The 19,955-nt window shown below is 55.8% G+C and overlaps 3 protein-coding genes across 7 annotated transcripts in view; 2 read left to right on the forward strand and 1 right to left on the reverse strand.

The window, feature by feature from the left end:
• On the forward strand, nt 1-4,570 carry LOC101948665 (leukotriene B4 receptor 2). Of its 3 annotated transcripts, none has more exons than XM_024110991.3 (2): nt 1-139; nt 1,544-4,570. In XM_024110991.3, exons 1-2 carry the CDS (start codon nt 27-29, stop codon nt 2,688-2,690), a joined length of 1,260 nt encoding a protein of 419 aa, XP_023966759.1. In that variant the 5' UTR covers nt 1-26; the 3' UTR covers nt 2,691-4,570. The 3 variants fall into 3 exon arrangements, with proteins under 3 accessions (XP_023966759.1, XP_023966760.1, XP_023966761.1); XM_024110992.3 differs by having other exon boundaries at nt 4-143; XM_024110993.3 differs by lacking the exon at nt 1-139 and adding an exon at nt 778-1,101.
• LOC101936979 (leukotriene B4 receptor 1) lies at nt 14-10,373 on the forward strand. Of its 2 annotated transcripts, none has more exons than XM_065565394.1 (3): nt 14-143; nt 6,015-6,214; nt 7,924-10,373. In XM_065565394.1, exon 3 carries the CDS (start codon nt 7,941-7,943, stop codon nt 8,985-8,987), a length of 1,047 nt encoding a protein of 348 aa, XP_065421466.1. In that variant the 5' UTR covers nt 14-143; nt 6,015-6,214; nt 7,924-7,940; the 3' UTR covers nt 8,988-10,373. The 2 variants fall into 2 exon arrangements, with proteins under 2 accessions (XP_065421466.1, XP_023966762.1); XM_024110994.3 differs by lacking the exon at nt 14-143 and adding an exon at nt 3,683-3,816.
• A 251-nt stretch (nt 10,374-10,624) lies between these two features.
• The window catches only part of ADCY4 (adenylate cyclase 4), a 29,245-nt gene continuing 19,914 nt past the window's right edge, over nt 10,625-19,955 (reverse strand). For both annotated transcript variants that reach the window (XM_065565393.1, XM_065565392.1), the window contains exons 19-25: nt 19,672-19,756; nt 18,961-19,119; nt 16,246-16,392; nt 15,937-16,044; nt 15,560-15,674; nt 14,846-14,970; nt 10,625-12,828 (exon numbers count right to left, since the gene is read on the reverse strand). In XM_065565393.1, the coding sequence (XP_065421465.1) occupies nt 12,676-12,828; nt 14,846-14,970; nt 15,560-15,674; nt 15,937-16,044; nt 16,246-16,392; nt 18,961-19,119; nt 19,672-19,756 (892 nt within the window). In that variant the 3' untranslated portion in view covers nt 10,625-12,675. The remainder of the gene's footprint in view (nt 12,829-14,845; nt 14,971-15,559; nt 15,675-15,936; nt 16,045-16,245; nt 16,393-18,960; nt 19,120-19,671; nt 19,757-19,955) is intronic.

A 19,955-nucleotide genomic window follows, 5' to 3' on the forward strand; every position in this document is an offset into this window, starting at 1 on the left:
CCTCAGTTTAATAATTACAGACGCAAATGTTCCACGGTGGCCTCATTACAAGGGGTCTCCCTTCTCTTTCCATCGCTGTGCAACAAGGTCGGGGGCTGCTGAGGGCTCCAAACAGCAGCAGGAAACACCCCTGGCGAATGTAGGTGAGTCCCGCTCATGAGTATTAACAATACTAATATCAGGAGGAGGGGTGGGTTGGGGGTGCTAGGAAAACAATCCCTTATTTTTGAAATACCATGTTGGCAGAGAGGCCTGAGATCTCTGAGAGAAACCTCTATAATAGGATCATTTTCCATGAGCTGGGAAGGGGAGCCCAGGACTGGGCTAGCAGGGGCTGCGGGTCGGGAGTGAGGGGCACCGGCAGGGCTGGGAGGGGCAGGGCTGGGCTAGCAGGGGGCTGCGGGTCGGGAGTGAGGGGCACCGGCAGAGCTGTGGGGGGCAGGGCTGGGCTAGCAGGGGGCTGCGGGTTGGGAGTGAGGGGCACCGGCAGGGCTGGGAGGGGCAAGGCTGGTCTAGCAGGGGGCTGCGGGTCAGAAGTGAGGGGCACCGGCAGGGCTGGGAGGGGTAAGGCTGGGCTAGCAGGGGCTGCGGGTCGGGAGTGAGGGGCACCGGCAGAGCTGTGGGGGGCAGGGCTGGGCTAGGAGGGGGCTGCGGTCGGGGAGTAAGGGGCACCGGCAGAGCTGGGGGGGCAGGGCAGGGCTAGCAGGGGCTGCGGGTCTGGAGTGAGGGGCAGAGGCGTGTGGAAGCTCTCAGAGCCCTCCAGTTTTTCTCTCTCAGAGGGCTGCAGGGGCCTTATCAGCCCCCAGCACCCATCCTGCGCTGTCATCTTTTCCCTGTGGGTGTCGGGAGCGGGCGGGGACAGGAGGAATGACAGTCTCCAGAAGCCACTTCTTCCAGCTCTGGGCGCTCCGAGGTGTGTCCCCACCCGCCCACCCCTCCCTGGGAGCCTACGGGATCGGCTGGGGGGATCCTGCCAACCCCGCCTGGCTGCTCCTCGGCCCAGCCCTGTGCTCCGGGGCCCCGTTACTCAGCGGCTCCAGTCCAGACGTGCCGAGCTTCCAGCCAGCCCCCACCCGCCTGGATTGGAGGCCTCTCAGTGGGGTACGTTGGGTTGGGAGTGAGGGGCACTGGCAGAGCTGGGCTGGCAGGGGGCTGTGGGTCGGGAGTAAGGGGCACTGGCAGAGTTGCGGGGGGGAGCCCAGAGCTGGGATAGAAGGGGGCTGCGTGTCAGGATTGAGGGGGCATTGGCCTATCTGCGGGTCTTTCTTTCTTTCTGGAAAATACACTTTCAGTTTCTAATCTGTCTTCTCATACAAACCTCCTGTGTTCTTCCATCTATCCATCAGTCTATCCCCATAAACACCAGTCTCTCTTTCTTACCATCCATCCATCCCCATACGCTCTATCTATCTATCTATCTATCTATCTATCTATCTATCTATCTATCTATCTATCTATCTATCTATCTATCTATCTATCACTAGATGCCACTCCCTCTGTTGCATCTCAGCCCTTCTAACTTCATCTCCTCCCTCCCCCACAGAGAAATCTGTCCTGGCCCCACGCCCGATGCCACCATGAACAACTGCCTGCACACCTCAAGCAATGTCACCCTCCTGACGTCCTCGGTCTCCAGCATGACCGGAATCGTTTTCCTTCTCCTGGCCGCTCTGATCGGACTGCCGGGCAACCTCTTTGTGGTGTGGAGTATCCTGTGGAAGATGAAACCCAGCAGCCGTTCGGTCACCTGCCTGCTGGTCCTCAACCTGGCCATGGCTGACGGAGCCGTCCTCCTGCTCACGCCCTTCTTCATCCTCTTCCTCACTTTTAAGACCTGGTTCTTCAGCCTCGCCGTCTGCAAAGGCGTCTACTACCTCTGTTGTGTCAACATGTATGCCAGCATCTTCATCATCATGCTCATGAGCGTGGACCGCTGCTTGGCCGTCAGCCGGCCCTACCTCTCCCAAGCCATCCGCAAGAAGCGCCTGGTGGTCAAGATCTTGGCCGCCCTCTGGGCAGCGGCCATCTTGTTGGCCGTCCCGGCCTTTGTGTATCGCCAGCTGCTGTCGGACCCATCCGGGTGGCAGATCTGTGAGCCGTGCCATGCCACGCCGGGCCTGGCTGTCTTCCACTTCACCATGGAGACAGTGGTGGCCTTTGTGGTGCCCTTTGCAGTCATTGTGGGCTGCTACTCCACCATCTTGGTGCGGCTGCGGGGGCGGCGGTGGCACCGCCGGGGAGCACGGACAGGGAAGCTCATCGCCGCCGTGGTGCTCTGCTTTGCCGCCCTCTGGGTGCCCTACCACGTGGTCAACGTGCTGCAGGTGGCCTCCAACATAGCCTCGGGGAGGGCAGCGGAGATCCTGGGCCATGCGTGGAAGGCTGGCCGGGCGGGGGCCACCGCCCTGGCCTTCCTCAGCAGCAGCATTAACCCCGTCCTCTACGTCTTCGCCGCCGGGGATCTGATCAAGACCTCAGGGGCCAAATTCATTGCCCAGTTCTTCGAGGGGGCCTCCGGGGAGGTGCACAAGAAGTCGCCCTCCCAGAGGGACCTGGACAAGGACACAGTGGCAGGGGAGGGCGTGGAGATAGGGCAGCTGCAGGCAGGAGGGGAGGGGGCCAAGCAGGACGGGGCCGTGGGGCAATTGACACCCCCTGGACAGGGTCCATACCAAGCTGCATCCCCTTAGCCCTCACTGATGCAGTACTACTTGTTTACTGCCCTTGTGGGTGCTTTCCCTTTAAGGGTGGAGTTTCTGTCTGCCAACATGGTTTCTCATGGATACTTGCTCTTTAAGAGCAGTGTTTTACTGTCAGACTCCTGCTCATGGACACTTTCCCTTTAAGAGCAGGTCCTCATGGACACCTCCCCTTTAATTTGCTCTTAAAGGAGAGTTTCTCGCTGCCAAACATTTCTCACTGCCAGATTCTGGTCTTTGTGGATTCTTCCCCTTTAAGAGCAGAGTTTCTCACTGCCAGACTTTGGTCCTCCTGGACACTACCCCTTTAATTTGCTCTTAAAGGGGACTTTTTCATTGCCAAACATTTCTCTCTGCCAGATTCTGGTCCTCATAGGTGCTTCCCCTTTAATTTGCTCTTAAAGGGGAATTTCTTACTGCCAAACACTGCTGCCTTGCATTCTTGTGCCCCTCCTGTGTCATGGGACATGCCCTTCACAGGTGCAGTTTATCCCTGCCAGACTCCATCCAGCATGGAGACTTGTCCTTTAAGAGTGGACTTTCTCATTGCCAGACTCTGATCCTTAGGGAAACATCCCCTTTAAGGATACTGTTTCTCACTGCCAGAGTCCAAATTTCAGGGTTATTTTCCCTTCAAAGGGCATTTAAAGGGGAATGTCTTCGTGCTGGACTCCCATTCCCATGCTGTATTAATGGGAGCAAACTGCTGCCTCCTTGTGGTGAAATGTGGGCATTGCGATTCCAGGTCATAAACAAGAAAGACATAGGAACTGCCCCATGGCCCCGCCGGGTGGGGCCCAGAGCACACGCCGCTGTCCCTTGCCCCATGGACTCATACGGTTACCAATTGTAGGTGCCGTGAATACAGAGCAGCACCAGATCTGCCCAATAACCGCCTCTTATCTCACAGGCAGTGCAGAAGATAGGCCAGGCCAGCTCCTCACCTGATGTAATACAAAGGTTGTTATATGGGTAGCACTACTCAGTCGATGTTCCTGGGGGTCTATCCCCGGCTCTGGGAGGGCAGTGGTGTCTAGTGGTTAGAGCAGGGGGGCTGGGTGCCAGGATTCCTGGGTTCTATCCCTGACTCTGCCACTGATCTGCCATGAGTCCTTAGGTAAGAAACTTCCTCGCTCTGTGCCTCAGTTTCTCCTCCCATCCCTTGTCCATTTAGTTTGTAAATAAGGCAGGGGTTGGCTGTCATTCTGAGTCTGAGCAGCACCCGACACAAAGGAGGGCCCCTGATCTCGGCCGGGGTCTGTGCAGCACCTGACACAATCTGGGCCCCGATCTCGGCCGGGGTCTGTGCAGCACCTGACACAATCTGGGCCCCGATCTCGGCCGGGGTCTGTGCAGCACCTGACACAATCTGGGCCTCGATCTCGGCCGGGCTCTGTGCAGCACCTGACACAATCTGGGCCCCGATCTCGGCCGGGCTCTGTGCAGCACCTGACACAATCTGGGCCCCGATCTCGGCCGGGGTCTGTGCAGCACCTGACACAATCTGGGCCTCGATCTCGGCCGGGCTCTGTGCAGCACCTGACACAATCTGGGCCTCGATCTCGGTCAGGGTCTGTGCAGCACCTGACACACCAGGGAGGCCTGATCTGACTCAGGTTTATGCTGGTAGTACTAAAAATATCATCCTTTGAATTCGTGGCCTGATACCATCTTGTCTCTCAACCGCAGGGCAACAAGATCTTTGCTCAAAAAACACCCGCATGAGGCGATGGGTTGAGGGTTACATACCATCAAACTCATTCTTTAGTCGGTAGATCTGTAGATAAATCAATCGTTGGTGTGTTAACAGCCCATGACTATGTTACATGGAACTAGTTGCAATAAACCACATCATAGGTGTGGAAAATTCATTTGACACCCAGAGTTTCTGTTCAACTTCAGGAAGTCATGAAAAGCTTTCAAATGTTTATTAGTTGGGTTGGGACAATGAAAGGTAGATTCGATCCCTGCCTCTGGGAGAGAGGTGGGGGTCTAGTGGGTTGGGGGGAGGGCTGGAAGCCAGGACTCCTGGGTTCTATTGTGGCTCGGGGAGTGGGGTCTAGTGGTTAGAGCGGGGAAGGGGGGGCTGGGAACCAGGACTCCTGGGTTCTATCCTGGCTCGCTTGGGGAGTTGGGTCTAGAGGTTGGGGGTGGGGGAGGCTGGGAGGCAGGACTCCGGGGTGCCAATCTGCTTTTGAGGCATCACAAACTTGAATGCAGCGGCTGGATTCGGTGACCTCTCAAGGTCCCTCCCCACCCCACATTTCTACTCTTCTAGAAATGTGCAGGGCTGGGCCCTCCTCAGCCCACACGAGCAAACAAGGTGAAGTAGGTCAGTGAGTGCTATGGGAAGTGACAGAGCTGATGCATGTGAAGAAGTGGGTTTTTTACCCACAAAAGCTTATGCCCCAAAAAATCTGTTAGACTTTAAGGTGCCACCAGACTCCTCGTTGAGCTGATTCAGAGCTCGCAGTCAGTGTTAACCCCAGTGCGTCGCTGGGGGCGCTGTGCTGCAGGGAGCAGGGTTGGGGGCTCACTAGGGGGCGCTCTCCCCTGGCCGTCAGTGCTGGCCACAATGCACCAGTGTGGCAGTAGAGCCGCTGTGCTGCAGGGATTGAGGAGGGGTGGGGCTCATTAGGGGGCTCTCTCCCTCACAATCAGTGCGGCACTAGGGGGCGCTGTGCTGCGGGGAGGGGGCTCAGTAGGGGGCGCTCTCCCCTGGCAGTCAGTGCCGACACCTGTGCAGCACTAGGGGGTGCTGTGCTGTGAGGAAGAGGCTCATTAGGGGGCGCTCTCCCCCACAATCAGTGCGGCTCTAGGGGGCGCTGTGCTGCAGGGAGGGGGCTCAATAGGGGGCGCTCTCCCACACAATCAGTGCGGCACTAGGGGGCGCTGTGCTGCAGGGAAGGGGCTCAATAGGGGGCGCTGTACTGCAGGGAGGGGGCTCTCCCCCCACAGTCATTGCAGGGTGTGTGACTCAACAAAAAGTGTGATCATCATGTGGGAACCTGTTCTCCAGAATCAGGGCTGAGGTCACTTCACTCCCTGATCCAGGCCAGGGCTCCGGGGAGGTGGAGGGGGAAGGGGGACAGAGGTTTCCAGCTTCCCTTTCACCTCCCTCCCAATGGGCTCCACTCTGGGGAAGTGGGGAGGGGAAGCAGAGCCAGACGCCTGGGTCCCAAGAAGCCTGGTCCCTTCTCCCTTCCCCCTAGGGTGACCCAACGTCCTGCTAGTAGGGGGCTTTGTCTTCTACAAGCAACTACCCCCTCCCAACCCTGAAAACAAAGTGTCCCCATTTCTCCCACTTGCTTTTAGGTCACCTCCCCCGAGACACCCAGCGGGGCGGATCTGCCTGTGGGTTACCCAACGCTGCTGAAGCTTCCGCTGGATGCTTGTACCCGCTGACTCAGCCCCCTCGGAGCAGCCAGACAGCTGGGGTGGCTCTGAGAGACGCCCGACAGCTGACCCGGCTGGAGGAAGCTTGGACTAGAGCAAGAAGGTCCTAAGGATTAACTGTAAGCATCGGTTCATGCCAAGCTGGGGGGGGCAGGGCTGGGCCAGCAGGGGGCTGTGGTTCGGGAGTGAAGGGCACCGGCAGAGCTGGGGGGCAGGGCCGGGCTAGCAGGGGCTGTGGGTCAGGAGTGAGGGGCACCTGCCAGAGCTGGGGAGGGGAGCACAGGGTTGGGCTAGCAGGGGGCTGTGGGTCGGGAGTGAGGGGCACCTGCCAGAGCTGGGGAGGGGAGCCCGGGGCTGGGCTAGCAAGAGGCTGCAGGTTGGGAGTGAGGGGCACTGGCAGTGCTGGGGGGTGGGGCAGGGCTGGGCCAGCAGAGAGCTGTGGGTCGGGAGTGAGGGGCACTGGCAGAGCTGGGGGGAGCCCAGGACTGGGCCAATAGGGGCTGCGGGTCGGCGGCAGAGCTGGGGGGTGTATTTGGGGGAATCACATCATCTAAATCAGTGGAGGTCAGCTGGGTCACTGGGTCCTGTGGTGCTGCCAAACTCCTGCCAGCCCCATTGCCCTCCAGACCCCTGTCGGCTCTTTCACTGGGAGGTGTCTCCCTCTCCCCCCTTCCCGCAATCTCCCCCCCCCCCCTTTCCTGTGAAATGACGGGTGGAATTAGTGCCGAACGGTGCAAGCGCAGGGAGGAAGTTGCCCCATCAGCAACCCACATTGTCCTCAGGAAACCATACACCTCTTCCCGCCTTGAGAGCCACCCCTCCATCCCCCTGCCAAGGGGAACTCAGGACGGATAGATAGATAGATAGATAGAGGGGGTGGATATATATGGGGATAAATAGATGAGTGGGGGTGGATGGAGGGGGGTGGATAGAGGTGGATAGATGTACACGAGGATGGACAGACAACGGGGTGGGGTGGATGTGGAGATAGACAGGGGGTATGTGGGGATGGATATGTATGGAGTAGATGGCGTTGTGGATGGATGTGCATAGGGATGGATAAGCAGAGGAGTGAGGGAATGGAGGGGTGTGAATGGGGATGGATAGACAGAGGCATGGGGGGGATGGAGGGGTATAGGTGGGGAATGGAGGGATGTGAATAGGGATGGATAGACAGAAAAATTGGGGGGAAGGAGGGGTGTGAATAGGGATGGATAAACAGGAGTGAGGGAATGGAGGGGTGTAGTTGGGGGAGAGTGTGAATGGGGATGACTAGACAGAAGAATGAGGAGGTTGAGGGGTGTATAGGGGGATGGAGGGGTGTGAATGGGGATGGATAGACAGAGGAGGGGGATGGAAGGGTGTAGGTGGGGGATGGAGGGGTGTGGATGGGGATGGATAGACAGAGGAGTGGGGGGGGTCAAAGGGGTGTATAGTGGATGGAGGGGTGTGAATGGGGATGATAGACAGAGGAGGGGGTATAGAGGGGTGCTTATGGGGATAGATAGGCAGAGGAGTGGGGGGATGGAGGGGTGTGTACGGTGTATAGAGGGGTGCTTATGGGGATGGATAGACAGAGGAGTGGGGATAGAGCGGTGTATGTGGGGGGATGGAGGGGTGTATAGGGTATAGAGGGGTGCTTATGGGGATGGATAGACAGAGGAGTGGGGATAGAGCGGTGTATGTGGGGGGATGGAGGGGATGCATATGGGAATGGGTAGAGCGGTGTGGGGGGGAGGCAGGGCTGTATTTTGGATTATGGAAACTGAGGCAGGAGAAGCACTATAAAGTCCTTACTGTAGTTCTCACTAACCTTCCTGTCCTCCAGGCCCTTCTCTCACCCTGATGACCAACGCCACCTTCAACACCACTGCCCAGCCAGGCGCGCTGCCCCCGTTGCCTGGCGCCAAGCTGGGGCTGACCGTGCTCTCCTTGGCCTTCATCCTGGGCTTCCCCGGCAACATCTTCGTGGTGTGGAGCGCTCTCTGGCGTGTCCAGAAGCGTACGATCACCTGCCTCCTCATCCTCCACCTGGCCTTGGCCGACTGCGCCGTGCTGCTCACTTCCCCTTTCTTCCTTCGGCTCCTAAGCGCCGGGAAGTGGGAGTTCGGCTCCGTGGTCTGCCAGCTGTGCCACTATGTCTGCGGCGTCAGCATGTACGCCAGCATCTCCCTCATCACCCTCATGAGCCTGGACCGCTGCTTAGCTGTCACTAAGCCCTTCATCTCCCAGAAGATCCGGACTGCCATGGTGGTCAGGTCCTTGGTCTTGGCCATCTGGATGGTCTCTTTCCTCCTTGCCGTGCCGGTCATTTTCTACCGCAAGCTGGTGCTTAGGGGCAGGCACCTTCTCTGTGACCTGTCCCATCCCACCATTGGCCACCTCGTCTTCCACAACCTTTTTGAGACCCTGACCGGCTTTGTGCTGCCCTTCACTGCTATCATCTGGAGCTACTGTGTCATCGGGCGCAGGCTGCAGGAGACCCGCTTCCGGCGGAAGCGCCGCACCAACCGGCTCATTGTGCTGATTGTGGCCGCCTTCGCCCTCTTCTGGCTACCCTTCCACGTGGTGAACATCCTAGACGTGGCTGGGGCACTGAGCCACTCCAAGAGACTCATCATGGCTGGGAAGATGGCCCGGCCCACCCTGACGGCCCTGGCTTTCTTCAGCAGCAGCGTCAACCCCATCCTCTATGCCTTTACCGGTGGTGCCTTGATCAAGTCGGCTGGCATAGGCTTCATGGCCAAGCTCTTTGAGGGGACGGCCTCAGAGATGTCCAGCACGCGGGTGGGGACGGGGCGGACCATCCAGCGGCGCGAGGAGGCCAAGTTGGAGATGGTGCAGGATGGGAACCCAGAGAGTATCACCCTTTCCACCAACCCACTGGAGTAGCCCTCAGCCTTGTGGGACAGGCACTCCGACAATCCCACTGCATCCACCAACACCCTGGACTAGCACTAGGGCATGTGGGACAGGAGCTGCAACAATCCCACCGCATCCATCAACATCCTGGGCTTACCCTGTGTCCGTGTGGAACAAGGATTGGAAAAATCTTCCTGGGAAGCCCAGAAGACGATGGTGCAAGGCCCCAACTGACTCCTTCATGGAGTGATGGTGAAACTATTAAGAATTTGCTTCTTATTTGGGGGTTGTCCTGGTCTGAACAACCTGCCCACAACACCCATTTTTCCCTTCCTCACCGGCTGTGACTTTGCAGGAACAAACCCAGGCTCCAATATCTCCACCCTGACACCAACGGGGACTGGCCCAGCTACACAAGGAAAATAATTGGACTTTGTGTAAATATGGAAAAGGGACTCAAGCCTGAATGGGGACAGATGATTTAGGGAGTCAAGGCGCTACCATTGTACTGTGGAGAGGAAGTGGCCTGTCTGCTCAGGTGGTGGGGAAGTGAAAGTTGGAGGGGTAGAGAACGGTTGCGGGTCAGAGGCAGATGGTGGGGGAAGAGATGGAGAGAAACAGAGTGAGGGCGAGAGGGGTGGAGAGAACGTTGAGAGGCTGAGGCTGGGTGAGTCCATGTCTTCAGGAAGTTACAAGAGGTGCTTGAGGCTGCACTGACCTCATCCGAGAGCAGGACCCCTGTTGTGCCAGGCTCTGCACAAACCCACAGTGAGACACCCCCTGCTTCTAGGAACTTGCAGTCTAAATGGGCAAAGACAGGATTATTATCCCTATTTTGCAAATGGGGAAACTGAGGCACGTGGGAGGTGCAGCGACTTGTCAAAGGGGATATAGGGAGTCTGTGGCAGAGCAAGGAACAGCATGGGGGTGTCTAGGGACCCAGTCCAGGGGTCTGAACCACAAGACCATCCTTCCCCTAAGTCTATTTTCACAGCCAGATAAAAAGGGAATCTGGGATTTCACCAGGGAGCTTTTGTACCTCCCATCTGAGCTGTGTGGTTGGCTGCTCCCAGTGGCCAGCTAGGGTACTGCAAGCCGTCGTTCCATAGTGATGCCACTAGGAGCAGCTATTTTAAGCTCAGGCACCTGCTTAGACCCAGGGTAGTAAGTATGTGAGTCATCCCTGCTAGGGGGCGCCAGCTCAGAGCCAGCCCCGACTTGGCGGGGGGGACGACCGGCTGGCTTAGCGGGTGGGGAATGGGACACACGGCCTATCCCTGCTAGGGGGCGCTGGCTCCAACCCAGCCCTCAGCGTGCGAATTCACCCTCTGTGTTATCTTGCTTAATTAAAGGAAAGTTTCTTTGTAGCCTGTTACCATCGCTGGCCCAGAGAAGCTGTGAATCCTTCATACCCGCGGTAGCGTTCTGGTTGGTTCTGTTGTCGTTAGCCCTTAGACCCACTAGCCCCTGCTGCTGCCCCCTGCTGGAGGAAATGAGCCCTGCTGTGTGATGTGTGTGTGTGTCCCTGCTGCAGGGGATCAGACCTGCAGAGAGAGAGAGAGAGAGAGAGTGTGTGTGTGTGTGTGTGTGTCCCTGCCCGGGGGAGGGGGGGGAGAAACCTGCTCAGTTTGTGTGCGGCGAGTAACAGATAGCCACAGAGACGCCGGTTACAAATCAGTAATGCTGTGTATTCCTACATGACCTTAAATAGAATAATTACATCCACAAAAAAACTACGTGAAAAGACCATTACCAAAGTCCGTTTTGCACAGGCCCCCCTGAATTTGGGCATTTCCTCCCTTGGGCATGCTCAGCTTTGTAACCTTAATAATATTCTTTTAATGTAGCTTTTGTGGGTGATTTCCTGGGTTTTTACAAAAGCAAACTGAAAAAACAAAACCCTACACAGAAATCCCCCCATGTGGCATCATATTGACACCCACATGGCTCCTCAGCAGGGCTGGAATCACTGGATCCACCACACAGAGATCTGCAGAATAACTGGTAGCAGTAGTAGGTTGTCATCCTCTATGTGGCCCTGCACTAGAGGGGAACAAGCGTCGGTTGCACAGCTGTTTGCTCCTGTACCAGTGCCTCGTCTGCACTCAGTCTCCCCACCCCAGCACCTCCTGGCTCCCAGCCCCCCTCACCCCACTTTCCATTTCTCTCCCTGGCTTCCAATCCCAGGCTCCTTGTCCAGCCAGACCCAGTGTCCTCTGAGGTCAGACTAAATGATCTATTGTCCACTTCTGGCCTAAAAATCCCCCACCCCAGCAGCTCCCAGCCCCACTGTCTCTTCTTAGCTCCCAGTCTCCTTCCCCAGCCAGTCCCAGGCTCCCTGCCCAGACAGCCCTAGTCTCGTTGTCCAGACAGCCCCAGTCTCTTCTTGGTCCCAGCCAGTCCCAGTCCCTTCTCAGCTCCTAGTGCCATACTCTGCCCACGTCCAAGCTGTGCCCCCTCCCCTGCCCTCCCAGGCTCCTCATTCCCCTTGCCTAATTCCCCCCACCCAATTTTCTCCCCTCTTCATTCAAATCAGGCAGCGTCCGTCTCCTGGGCCCGGCAGAGGGGCATTGAGAGCAGAAATGAGCCAAGAGCCCTGCTCCCAGTGCTTGTCCTCAGCATCATCTCGGCCCAGTGCTGCAACTGCAGGGAAAGCCCTGCTGAGCCTCAGGTACGGAGCGAATCTTCAGAGGCTCTTAGCTGCCAAATTGCCAAGTTCCTGCTCGGATGCAAGGGGCCACTGGGGCTGCTGAAAGAGAAGCTCGCCAGAAGTCCACCTGGGCAAAACAGTGGATTTTTCACTAGCCTCGCCCTCCGAAACGGCTGAACGTATTCGTCTCAAACTTTCCAGAAAAAAACAATCAGTCTGAGGCAGATACCTGGCGTGGGAAATTTCAGCCTGAGTTCAGCAAGATTATCAGAAAACAGGGTCTTATAATGGGAGCTGCCAGGCAATCAGTAGGCTGACTAATGGCCCTGCCTATATTAAAACTATAGGGAATTCCCCCTACACACACACACACACACACACACACACACACACACACACACACACACACCTCTCTCCCTCCCTACTCTGCACACACAATCCCCCCTTCAACATCCCCCCCCAGGCTCTGGCACACCCTGGGGAAGGATGATCTTCCCGGGGAAGCCAGTTCTGGTCTCTCCGGAAACTGCGGTTTCCTGCCACTGATCTTGGGTAACAGGAAGCACATAAACACATGAGGCTGAGAAAACAGCACATCCGGGGCCTGGAGGCTGGGGGGGTGGGCGGCCTTCAAGGAAGAGGGATTAAAGGGGAAGAGGGGGGACTCTCCTTATCTAGCTCCCCCAGACCCTCACTGAGGGAGATCATGTTATTCCGAGCTCTCCATGTACCCCCATATTAACTCACCCATCCTGACTCACCCAGCTCTTCAGGGGTGTCATTCCCCTCTGAACCCCATCCACCTCAAACCAGCCCCCCCTTCCATGCCTCCTTCAGATGGGGGTCATCACCCTCTGAGCCACCCCCCAAAATCTCCCCCAGCCCTTTGCTTGTCCCATTGTAAAAGACTGAATCTAGGCATCAAGTCGTGACATGAGTGGATGAATGCAAAGCCATCAGTCTCCTGTGCCGGCTCCCCCGAGTGCTGGAGAGGAAGTACTGCAGTGGGACGGAAGGAGACCAGCCCTCTGTAGGCTGGGCTGTGTCCATTTGTCCAGGGGGGAGCTCTCAGCTGAGCATGGGGGCCTGCAGGCCACAGCGGGACAGGTCAGTGCAGACGTAGTAGGTCCGTAGCTGGCCTTTGCCCTTTACCTTGATAACCCCACGGAGATAGCAGGTGTAACCCAGGGTCTCCAGGGCCCTGGCTGTCTCCTCTGTGACCTGGGGGGAGGAGGAGTAAAGGAGAGAAGGGAGAAAATTAACCTTGTAATTTCAGCAGCCCTCCTAGCTCCCAGGTTGGGGGGATTCTGGTGCTGCAAGCTTCCCACAGCGATGCCATGGTCCCTGAGTAGGTCGTGACAGGTAGGGCCGAGGTGAGGTTGGGGACCACACTTCCACCCTGCTCCCCCCACTTCCTTCCCTCCAGTGTGAGCTGTGAGCTTCCCCACTGCATGCCCAGCGAGGGACCCAAGTGCTGTGAGATACCCCACAACAACGCCCCCACGACAGTGCTGCCAACTCCACATAGCAGGAAGTCACCAGACTACCCCTGAAAAGTTGCTAGATGTAGGTGTTTAAGCACTCAAAAGGAGTCAAAAATGTCACCGAACAAAATTTCCAGAGAATTCAAGAGAGAACTATACACACACACACACACACACGAATTACACACACACACGTATCACACACACACGAATTACACACGCACACAAATCACACACACACACGAATTACACACACACACACACGAATTACACACACACGAGAATTACATACACACACACACAAATTACACACACACACGAATCACACACACACAAATCTCACACACACACACAAATCTCACACACACATGCACGAATTACACACACACACGAATTACACACACACACGAATTACACACACACAAATTACACACACACGAATCACACACACACACACACACACAAATCACACACACATGAATTACACACACACACATGAATTACACACACACACGAGAATTACATACACACACACACACGAATCACACACACACACACATGAATTACACACACACACGAATCACACACACACACGAATTACACACACACACAAATCTCACACACACACACACAGGCGAGTATAGTCACAAAATCATTCACAAGCAGCTCAATAGTGTTAATCAAATCCATTCCGTGCTCTTCTTACTATGTTCTGCCGCACACCAGCAGCACTACACCAGTACATTCTCATCATCAGGAGGGTGCCCCCTGCTCCTTGGGAAGGAAACTGCAGCCCTCTGCTCCTTGGGAAGGGCGCTCTGCACAGGGCAGCCCAGGTCGGTTGGGGTTGGTTCATTTCAGCTGAGCCTTGTCTTGCCAGCCTGGATTTGAGCCGACAGGTGAGTGAAAGGGAGAGCCCAGAACCAGGGGGAAGAGGACATTCGCCTGACCTGACCTCAGCGCTGCAGGGAGCCAAGAAAGTAGATTTAAAAACAAAAGTCTGCTAGCCAGACCCCTTCCCCCCGCTGCCAGGGTTCCACTTCTGAAACCATCTGGGCAGCTAACCCCAGGCCACGCCAGGGGAAGGAGTAAAGAGGAACCAAAATTAAGCCAGTTCCACTTTTGATCCTGTAGTAAGGGCTTCATCCCTGAAGGCAACGGAGCTCCCTCGCCCTATTGGGGCACATGGCCCCATCCCATCCCACCCCATCTTCCATCCGTGCGGCTCTCCTCACTGGCTGCCCCACCCTGCTCACTTCATCAGCCGGCTTTCTCTGCACCCCAGGGTGCGCTACCTACGACGGAGCAGCGAGAAAGAACACGTTGGATACAAACAGGGCCTGGCTAATGTGCTGCTGTCACCAAAGTGCACCTGGCTTTAGCTAAGGATTTAATTAGCTCCACAAACTTCTTTTCCTCGCCTGCAGATTATAGTGATCTCAGCCCAAGAAGCCCTGGAATGCGATTCCTTCCGAGGACGTGCTCAGTTGAGACATGATGACATTGACGGGGTGTGCAACAGAATGTAGTAAGAAGAGCACGGAATGGATTTGATTAACACTACTGCTTGTGAATGATTTTGTGACTGTACACATTGGTGACGTCTTTCTCTGAATGCCACTGCAATTGGCAGTGAAAGTCACTAGATTTGTCACTGGTCACTTGGACACTTATTTTCTCGCTAGCGAAACCAAAAAGTCACTAAATCTGGTGACAAAGTCGCTAAGTTGGCAACATGGCGTCATTCCTCATACCTGGATCTTCCCCAGCACCCCAGTGCTCTCCATGCGACTCGCCACATTCACCGTGTTTCCCCAAATGTCATATTGGGGTTTCTGGGCTCCGATCACACCAGCCACCACGGGGCCATGGTTTATACCTGGAAAGGAGGTGGGAAGGTGGGAGAGAGACAAATGTAGGAGGATGGGGGACACAGCTAGTAAGATTTCTGCAGGGTGAGACCATGTGAACATTTCATGAGAGCCTCAGAAATGACCTGGCATGACATAGTCTGTTGGAACAGCCCTGAAATCCCAGCATCGAACATCAACATCCCAGCTCGGCACCCCCAGAATTCCAGCACCCAGCGTTGAAATCCTGACACCCAAATACCAGACACATTCCCCCAAATCCCTACATTGCTCCTCCCCAATCCTAATCACATATCCCCAAATCAGTCATCTGAGCAGGGTCAACACTGCTCACTGCGCATGTGGTCAAGCGGGTGGGGTCATCACTGGAAATTGGGGAAGCACGGCCAGTCGGGTGAGGTCAACGTTGGCCATAGTTGGTGTGCCCAATCTGCAAGGCCAATGTTGGCCATTGGCCATGGCCAACCAGCAGGCCCTGCATTGGCTGTCAGCCATGGTCAACCAGCAGTATCAACAATGCTGGCCACATCCAATGGACAGCAAAGGTTGCAGAGCCTGGGGGTGATTGTTCCTGCATCTAGGTTGGAGGGAACTCACCCACACGGAGTTTGAAGGTGTTGAAGGAGTGTTTGTTGATGATATCCAGCTTGGCTATCAGGGCCACCGCGAACTCCACCATGATGCCCAGGTGGGTGTAGCTCCTCTCGGCATCCTGAAGGGTAAACCCCACCACCACCACAATGGGAGAGGAGGAAAATCCACCAGTCACAATCAGGGAACCAATGTCTAATCCCACCCACAACCAATGAGAAAGCAGTCAACCCACCATCAGGGCATATGTCCAGGAGATGAGCAAGGGTCTGAGAGAGATGGGACACAGGGTAAGCTCAGGAGCTGTCACCCAGCCCCAAGGGGTTCTGGGAAACTGGGAAACACTTGGCTGGAGCTCCAGCAAGCAGAGAGAAAGGAGGTACCTGCTGGTTGTCCTGGCCAGAAGTGGCATTTAATCCCGTAGCTGCCATGTAGGTGCTGCCAATGGTCTTGATCTTCTCCACGCCACTGAATTTTGGCTTCGAGAGCAGCTGCAGGATGAGAAATAACCAAGTCATTGGTCCATTCAGCCCCTTCTCACTCCCCCTACTTGCCCTGGATTGGATCCTCAGCCCAACCAGCTCTATTGAGACAGCCCCCCTCTGCCCCAGATCAGCCCCATGACCCATTAACAATGTGCTGAGATGCTGCCCGCTTTCCAGTGCCCCGATCTCATCTGAACCCCCTCAGACCTCGTCAAAATCCGCAATGATCTCATTGAGCAGCCGCAGACACTCCAGCCCTTCGTGGTTGACGTTGGACTCGGAATAGAACTCCTTGAAGTCGGGGATGGAGGCGAAGAGGACACAGACACAGTCATAGGATTGATGGTAAAGGTCCTGGATGGGAGGGTGGGGGGGAGAGAGAGACAGCGCGTCACTTTCTGATAACTTCACACAGAGTGTGGACACGGCAGATAGACGCAAATCAAACCACAGCCAAAACCCACCTACCACAGCCAACCCTACCACCAACCAAACCCAACCACCCCCAACCAACACCAAACCTGTCCAACCACCACAATCAATACAGACACCCGAGCCAGCCAGATCCCACCACAATCAGTCAACTCCAAACAGCACAGCCATCAGCACAGCCATACAAACCCAACCACTGCCAAACAATACAACCTACCAAACCACATTCCCACAGTCCAGTATAGACCCCACCTCCAACTAACACACATATCCAAACCCAACCAACGTATTGATCAGCACAACCAATCAAAGCCAAATATCCCCAACTAACACAGCCATCACACACTTACCCAACCACCCCAGTCAACACAACCCACCACAGTCAGCCAACTCCAGCAACACCCCCCTCACCACAGCCCGCCAAACCCAAACACCCCCAACTAACACAGGCATCACCGTAGCCAACCAAACCTAAACATTTTCAACCAACATAGCAGTCATGAAACCCATCTAACTAACCCAAACACAGCCCACCCCAGTCAGCCAGCAGAGCCCACTCCAGCGAACCAGCTCCAGCGAACACACCTACCATCACAACCAACTAACACAGTGCACTGAAGCCAACCAACACAGTCAGTGAAATCCAACCAGCCCCCAACCAACACTACCCCCCAAACCCAGACAACCCACCCATCACTAAACCCAACCACCAACCAACCAGCCCCAGCTACACCACAACCCAAAGCAAAACCCCATCAGACCACCATGATTTATCCCAACCACCACATCCTCCTGAACCCATCCATCACCTTGCATGTAACAAAACCCAACACAATCAATATTACAATCCACCGAACCCAACCACTTCCCCATTCCACAACATCACACCAAAAAGATTCCACTACACCATCACACACAGACCCCACAAGAGCAATTCAACAGCAGCTGTTGAGATGCTCAAACCAGCCAATGTGATTCGGTAGCTCAAACTCATTCAAGTTAGACCAGATGCAAAGAAGGGCTGCAAGGATGATTGGGGGAATGGAGAGCCAGTCTGACAAGAGGAAAAAGAGCTGGGCTTATTTAGCTTGAAACCACAGGCTGACTGCTCTCTGTAAATACATCGGGGGAAACACCAGGGACAGGGAAGAGCTCATGAAACTAGAGGACAATGCTGGCACGAGAACAAATGGGATAAACTAACCAGGGAGCAACTGAGGCTGGAGAAGGTAAGAAGGTTTCTGACCATCAGACAAAGGAAGTTCTGGAACAGCCTCTAATAGGAGTGGTGGCGGTGGGAAAACCCTATAGTAGAGTGAGGATGGTGCTCGATAGAGAATACAGGGCTATCTGAGGTAACAGGACCCACATTTGGTGACCCAGGAGGCCTTTTCCAGTCCTACGGTCCTAAATCCCAATGATTTCAATGGGAACTGAGTGTCCATATGTTGGCAATCTTAGTAAACTTATATGGACACACGCCATGTCAGGATCTCAAGAATGAGACCCAGGCATCCAGGAGAGTTCTCCTAGGGGCCCTGCTGTTCTCAGCACCACAGGTGAGGGAGTAGCATGGGGAATGGGACCCATGATCTGCGGGACAACATCCCCATGGGTCCCGCAGCTCTCAGCCCCACAGGGGGAGTGGGATGGAGAATGGGACCCAGACATCCACAATGACATCTCCATGGGTCCTGCAGCTCTCAGCCCCACAGGGGGAGTGGGATGGAGAATGGGACCCAGACATCCACACTGACATCCCTATGGGACCCACAGCTCTCAGCCCCAGCGAGACGGGACCAGGATGGGGAATGCAGAGGTCACCGATTCTTTTCCCCCTCAATGCATAATTGGCCAGATGCATTCCATGGTATTTTTTCACCTTCCTCTGAAGTATCAGGGATTGGCCACAGCTGGAGATGGGACATTGGATGGGGTGGACCAGGGCTCTGAGGTGGTTCAGAGAACCCTCCGTCTAGATGCCTGGCTGGTCAGTCTGGAGCACATGCTCTGGGTCATCAGATTTGTGGTGGGGAAGGAACCTCCCCCAGGTCAGATTGGCAAGGATCTGGGGCGAGTTTCCACCTTCCTCTGAGGCATGGGGTGTGGGACGCCTGCTGGAATCACCTGGGCTCGTGTCACCCAATAAATTCCTGGCGTTGCCGGGTCCTTGGGCATCAGCAGCACCTCAATCTCTCCAGTGGTCACAACAGTTTAGCCTCCCAAGGACTGAAACGCTTTGGTCTAACCCAAGCTGGGCTCAGTACAGGGGTACTTGGGTGAAGATCCATGGCTTGTGCTCCACGGGAAGTCAGACTAGCTAACCTAACAGTCCCTTCTGGCCTTAAACTCAGGGAAATTCTATGAATCATTAGCCCACTTCCTTCTGGCTGCAGTCCCCAGCTTGGCCACCGGGTGGCAGCATTGGAGAGTTGAATGGCGGCAGTCAGAAATTCCCCTGTTAAAGGGGAGGCACGCAGCTGGGCTGACCTCGTTACGCCGGTTCTGGCCGATGAATTGCTGCGCCACGTCGGCCGGGAGCACATTCTCCAGCAGGACACGGTTCAGGTTCTCCATGGTCTCGATCTCCTCGCGCTCCTTCTTGAACTTCTTCTTCCACAAGAAGTCAAGGCGGCAATAATACTCATTCTTCGAGAGAGACATAGAGGGGCCCAGCCCATTAGGACCCCCCAGTAATGGAGAGGGGCAGTTCTCACCCTAGTGGGCCCTGCACTTCCCAGCATCCAGTAGGAGTGACTGGGATGGGACCCAGGCATCCAGGATAGCATGCAACTCCCAGCACCTGGGGGGAGAGCCTGGGACAAGGAATGGGACCCGGGACCCAGGCCCCTGGGATGGAAGTGCAGGGCACTCACCTGTAGGGGCACTGCAGCTCCCAGCACCAGGGAGAGAGTGGGACCCAGGTGTTCGGGACAGCAGCGCAGGACACTTTCTTCTAGGGGGCTTGCACCACAACAGACTGGAATGGGATATTGAACCCAGGTGTCCTGGATAGCAGTACAAGGTGCTCACCCCCAGGGGCACCGCAGCAGGACAGACTAGGATGGAGAAGGGACCCCAAGGGAAGTCCCCAGTGGGCCTTGCAGCTCTCAGCCCCACAGGGGGAGGAACTAGGAGGGGGAATAGGACCCAGGTGTCTGGGATGGCAGTGCCTCACCCCTAGGGGGCCCTGTGACTCACTTGTCTAGCCAGGGCCAGCAGAGTGAAGAAAAAGACAAAGAAGGAAACGGCTCCCATCAGCTTGGGTTCCTTCAGGACCCCCGGCCTGCGGACAGAAGGAGAGAGACCAGGTAGCAGAGAGAGGGTTGCCAACTTTCCAATTGTTGACAACCAATACCCCATGCCCCGCCTCTTCCCTCGAGGCCCTGACCCTCCTCCATGTGTTTCCTTGAAACCCCGCCCATGCCCCTGCAAGCTTTTTCCCTCGAGGCCCTGCGCACTTCTCTGTCTCTTCCCCCAAGGCC

This window comes from Chrysemys picta, chromosome 13, assembly GCF_011386835.1.
Source record: "Chrysemys picta bellii isolate R12L10 chromosome 13, ASM1138683v2, whole genome shotgun sequence".
In the NCBI taxonomy this organism is placed as follows: Eukaryota; Metazoa; Chordata; order Testudines; family Emydidae; genus Chrysemys; species Chrysemys picta.

Excerpts from the sequence above, each read along its gene's own strand:
- LOC101948665 (XM_024110991.3), top strand. The coding sequence starts at position 27 with ATGTTCCACGGTGGCCTCATTACAAGGGGTCTCCCTTCTCTTTCCATC. Across the intron at positions 140-1,543 it reads AGGAAACACCCCTGGCGAAT|AGAAATCTGTCCTGGCCCCA; the intron begins GTAGGTGAGTCC and ends CCTCCCCCACAG.
- LOC101936979 (XM_065565394.1), top strand. The coding sequence starts at position 7,941 with ATGACCAACGCCACCTTCAACACCACTGCCCAGCCAGGCGCGCTGCCC.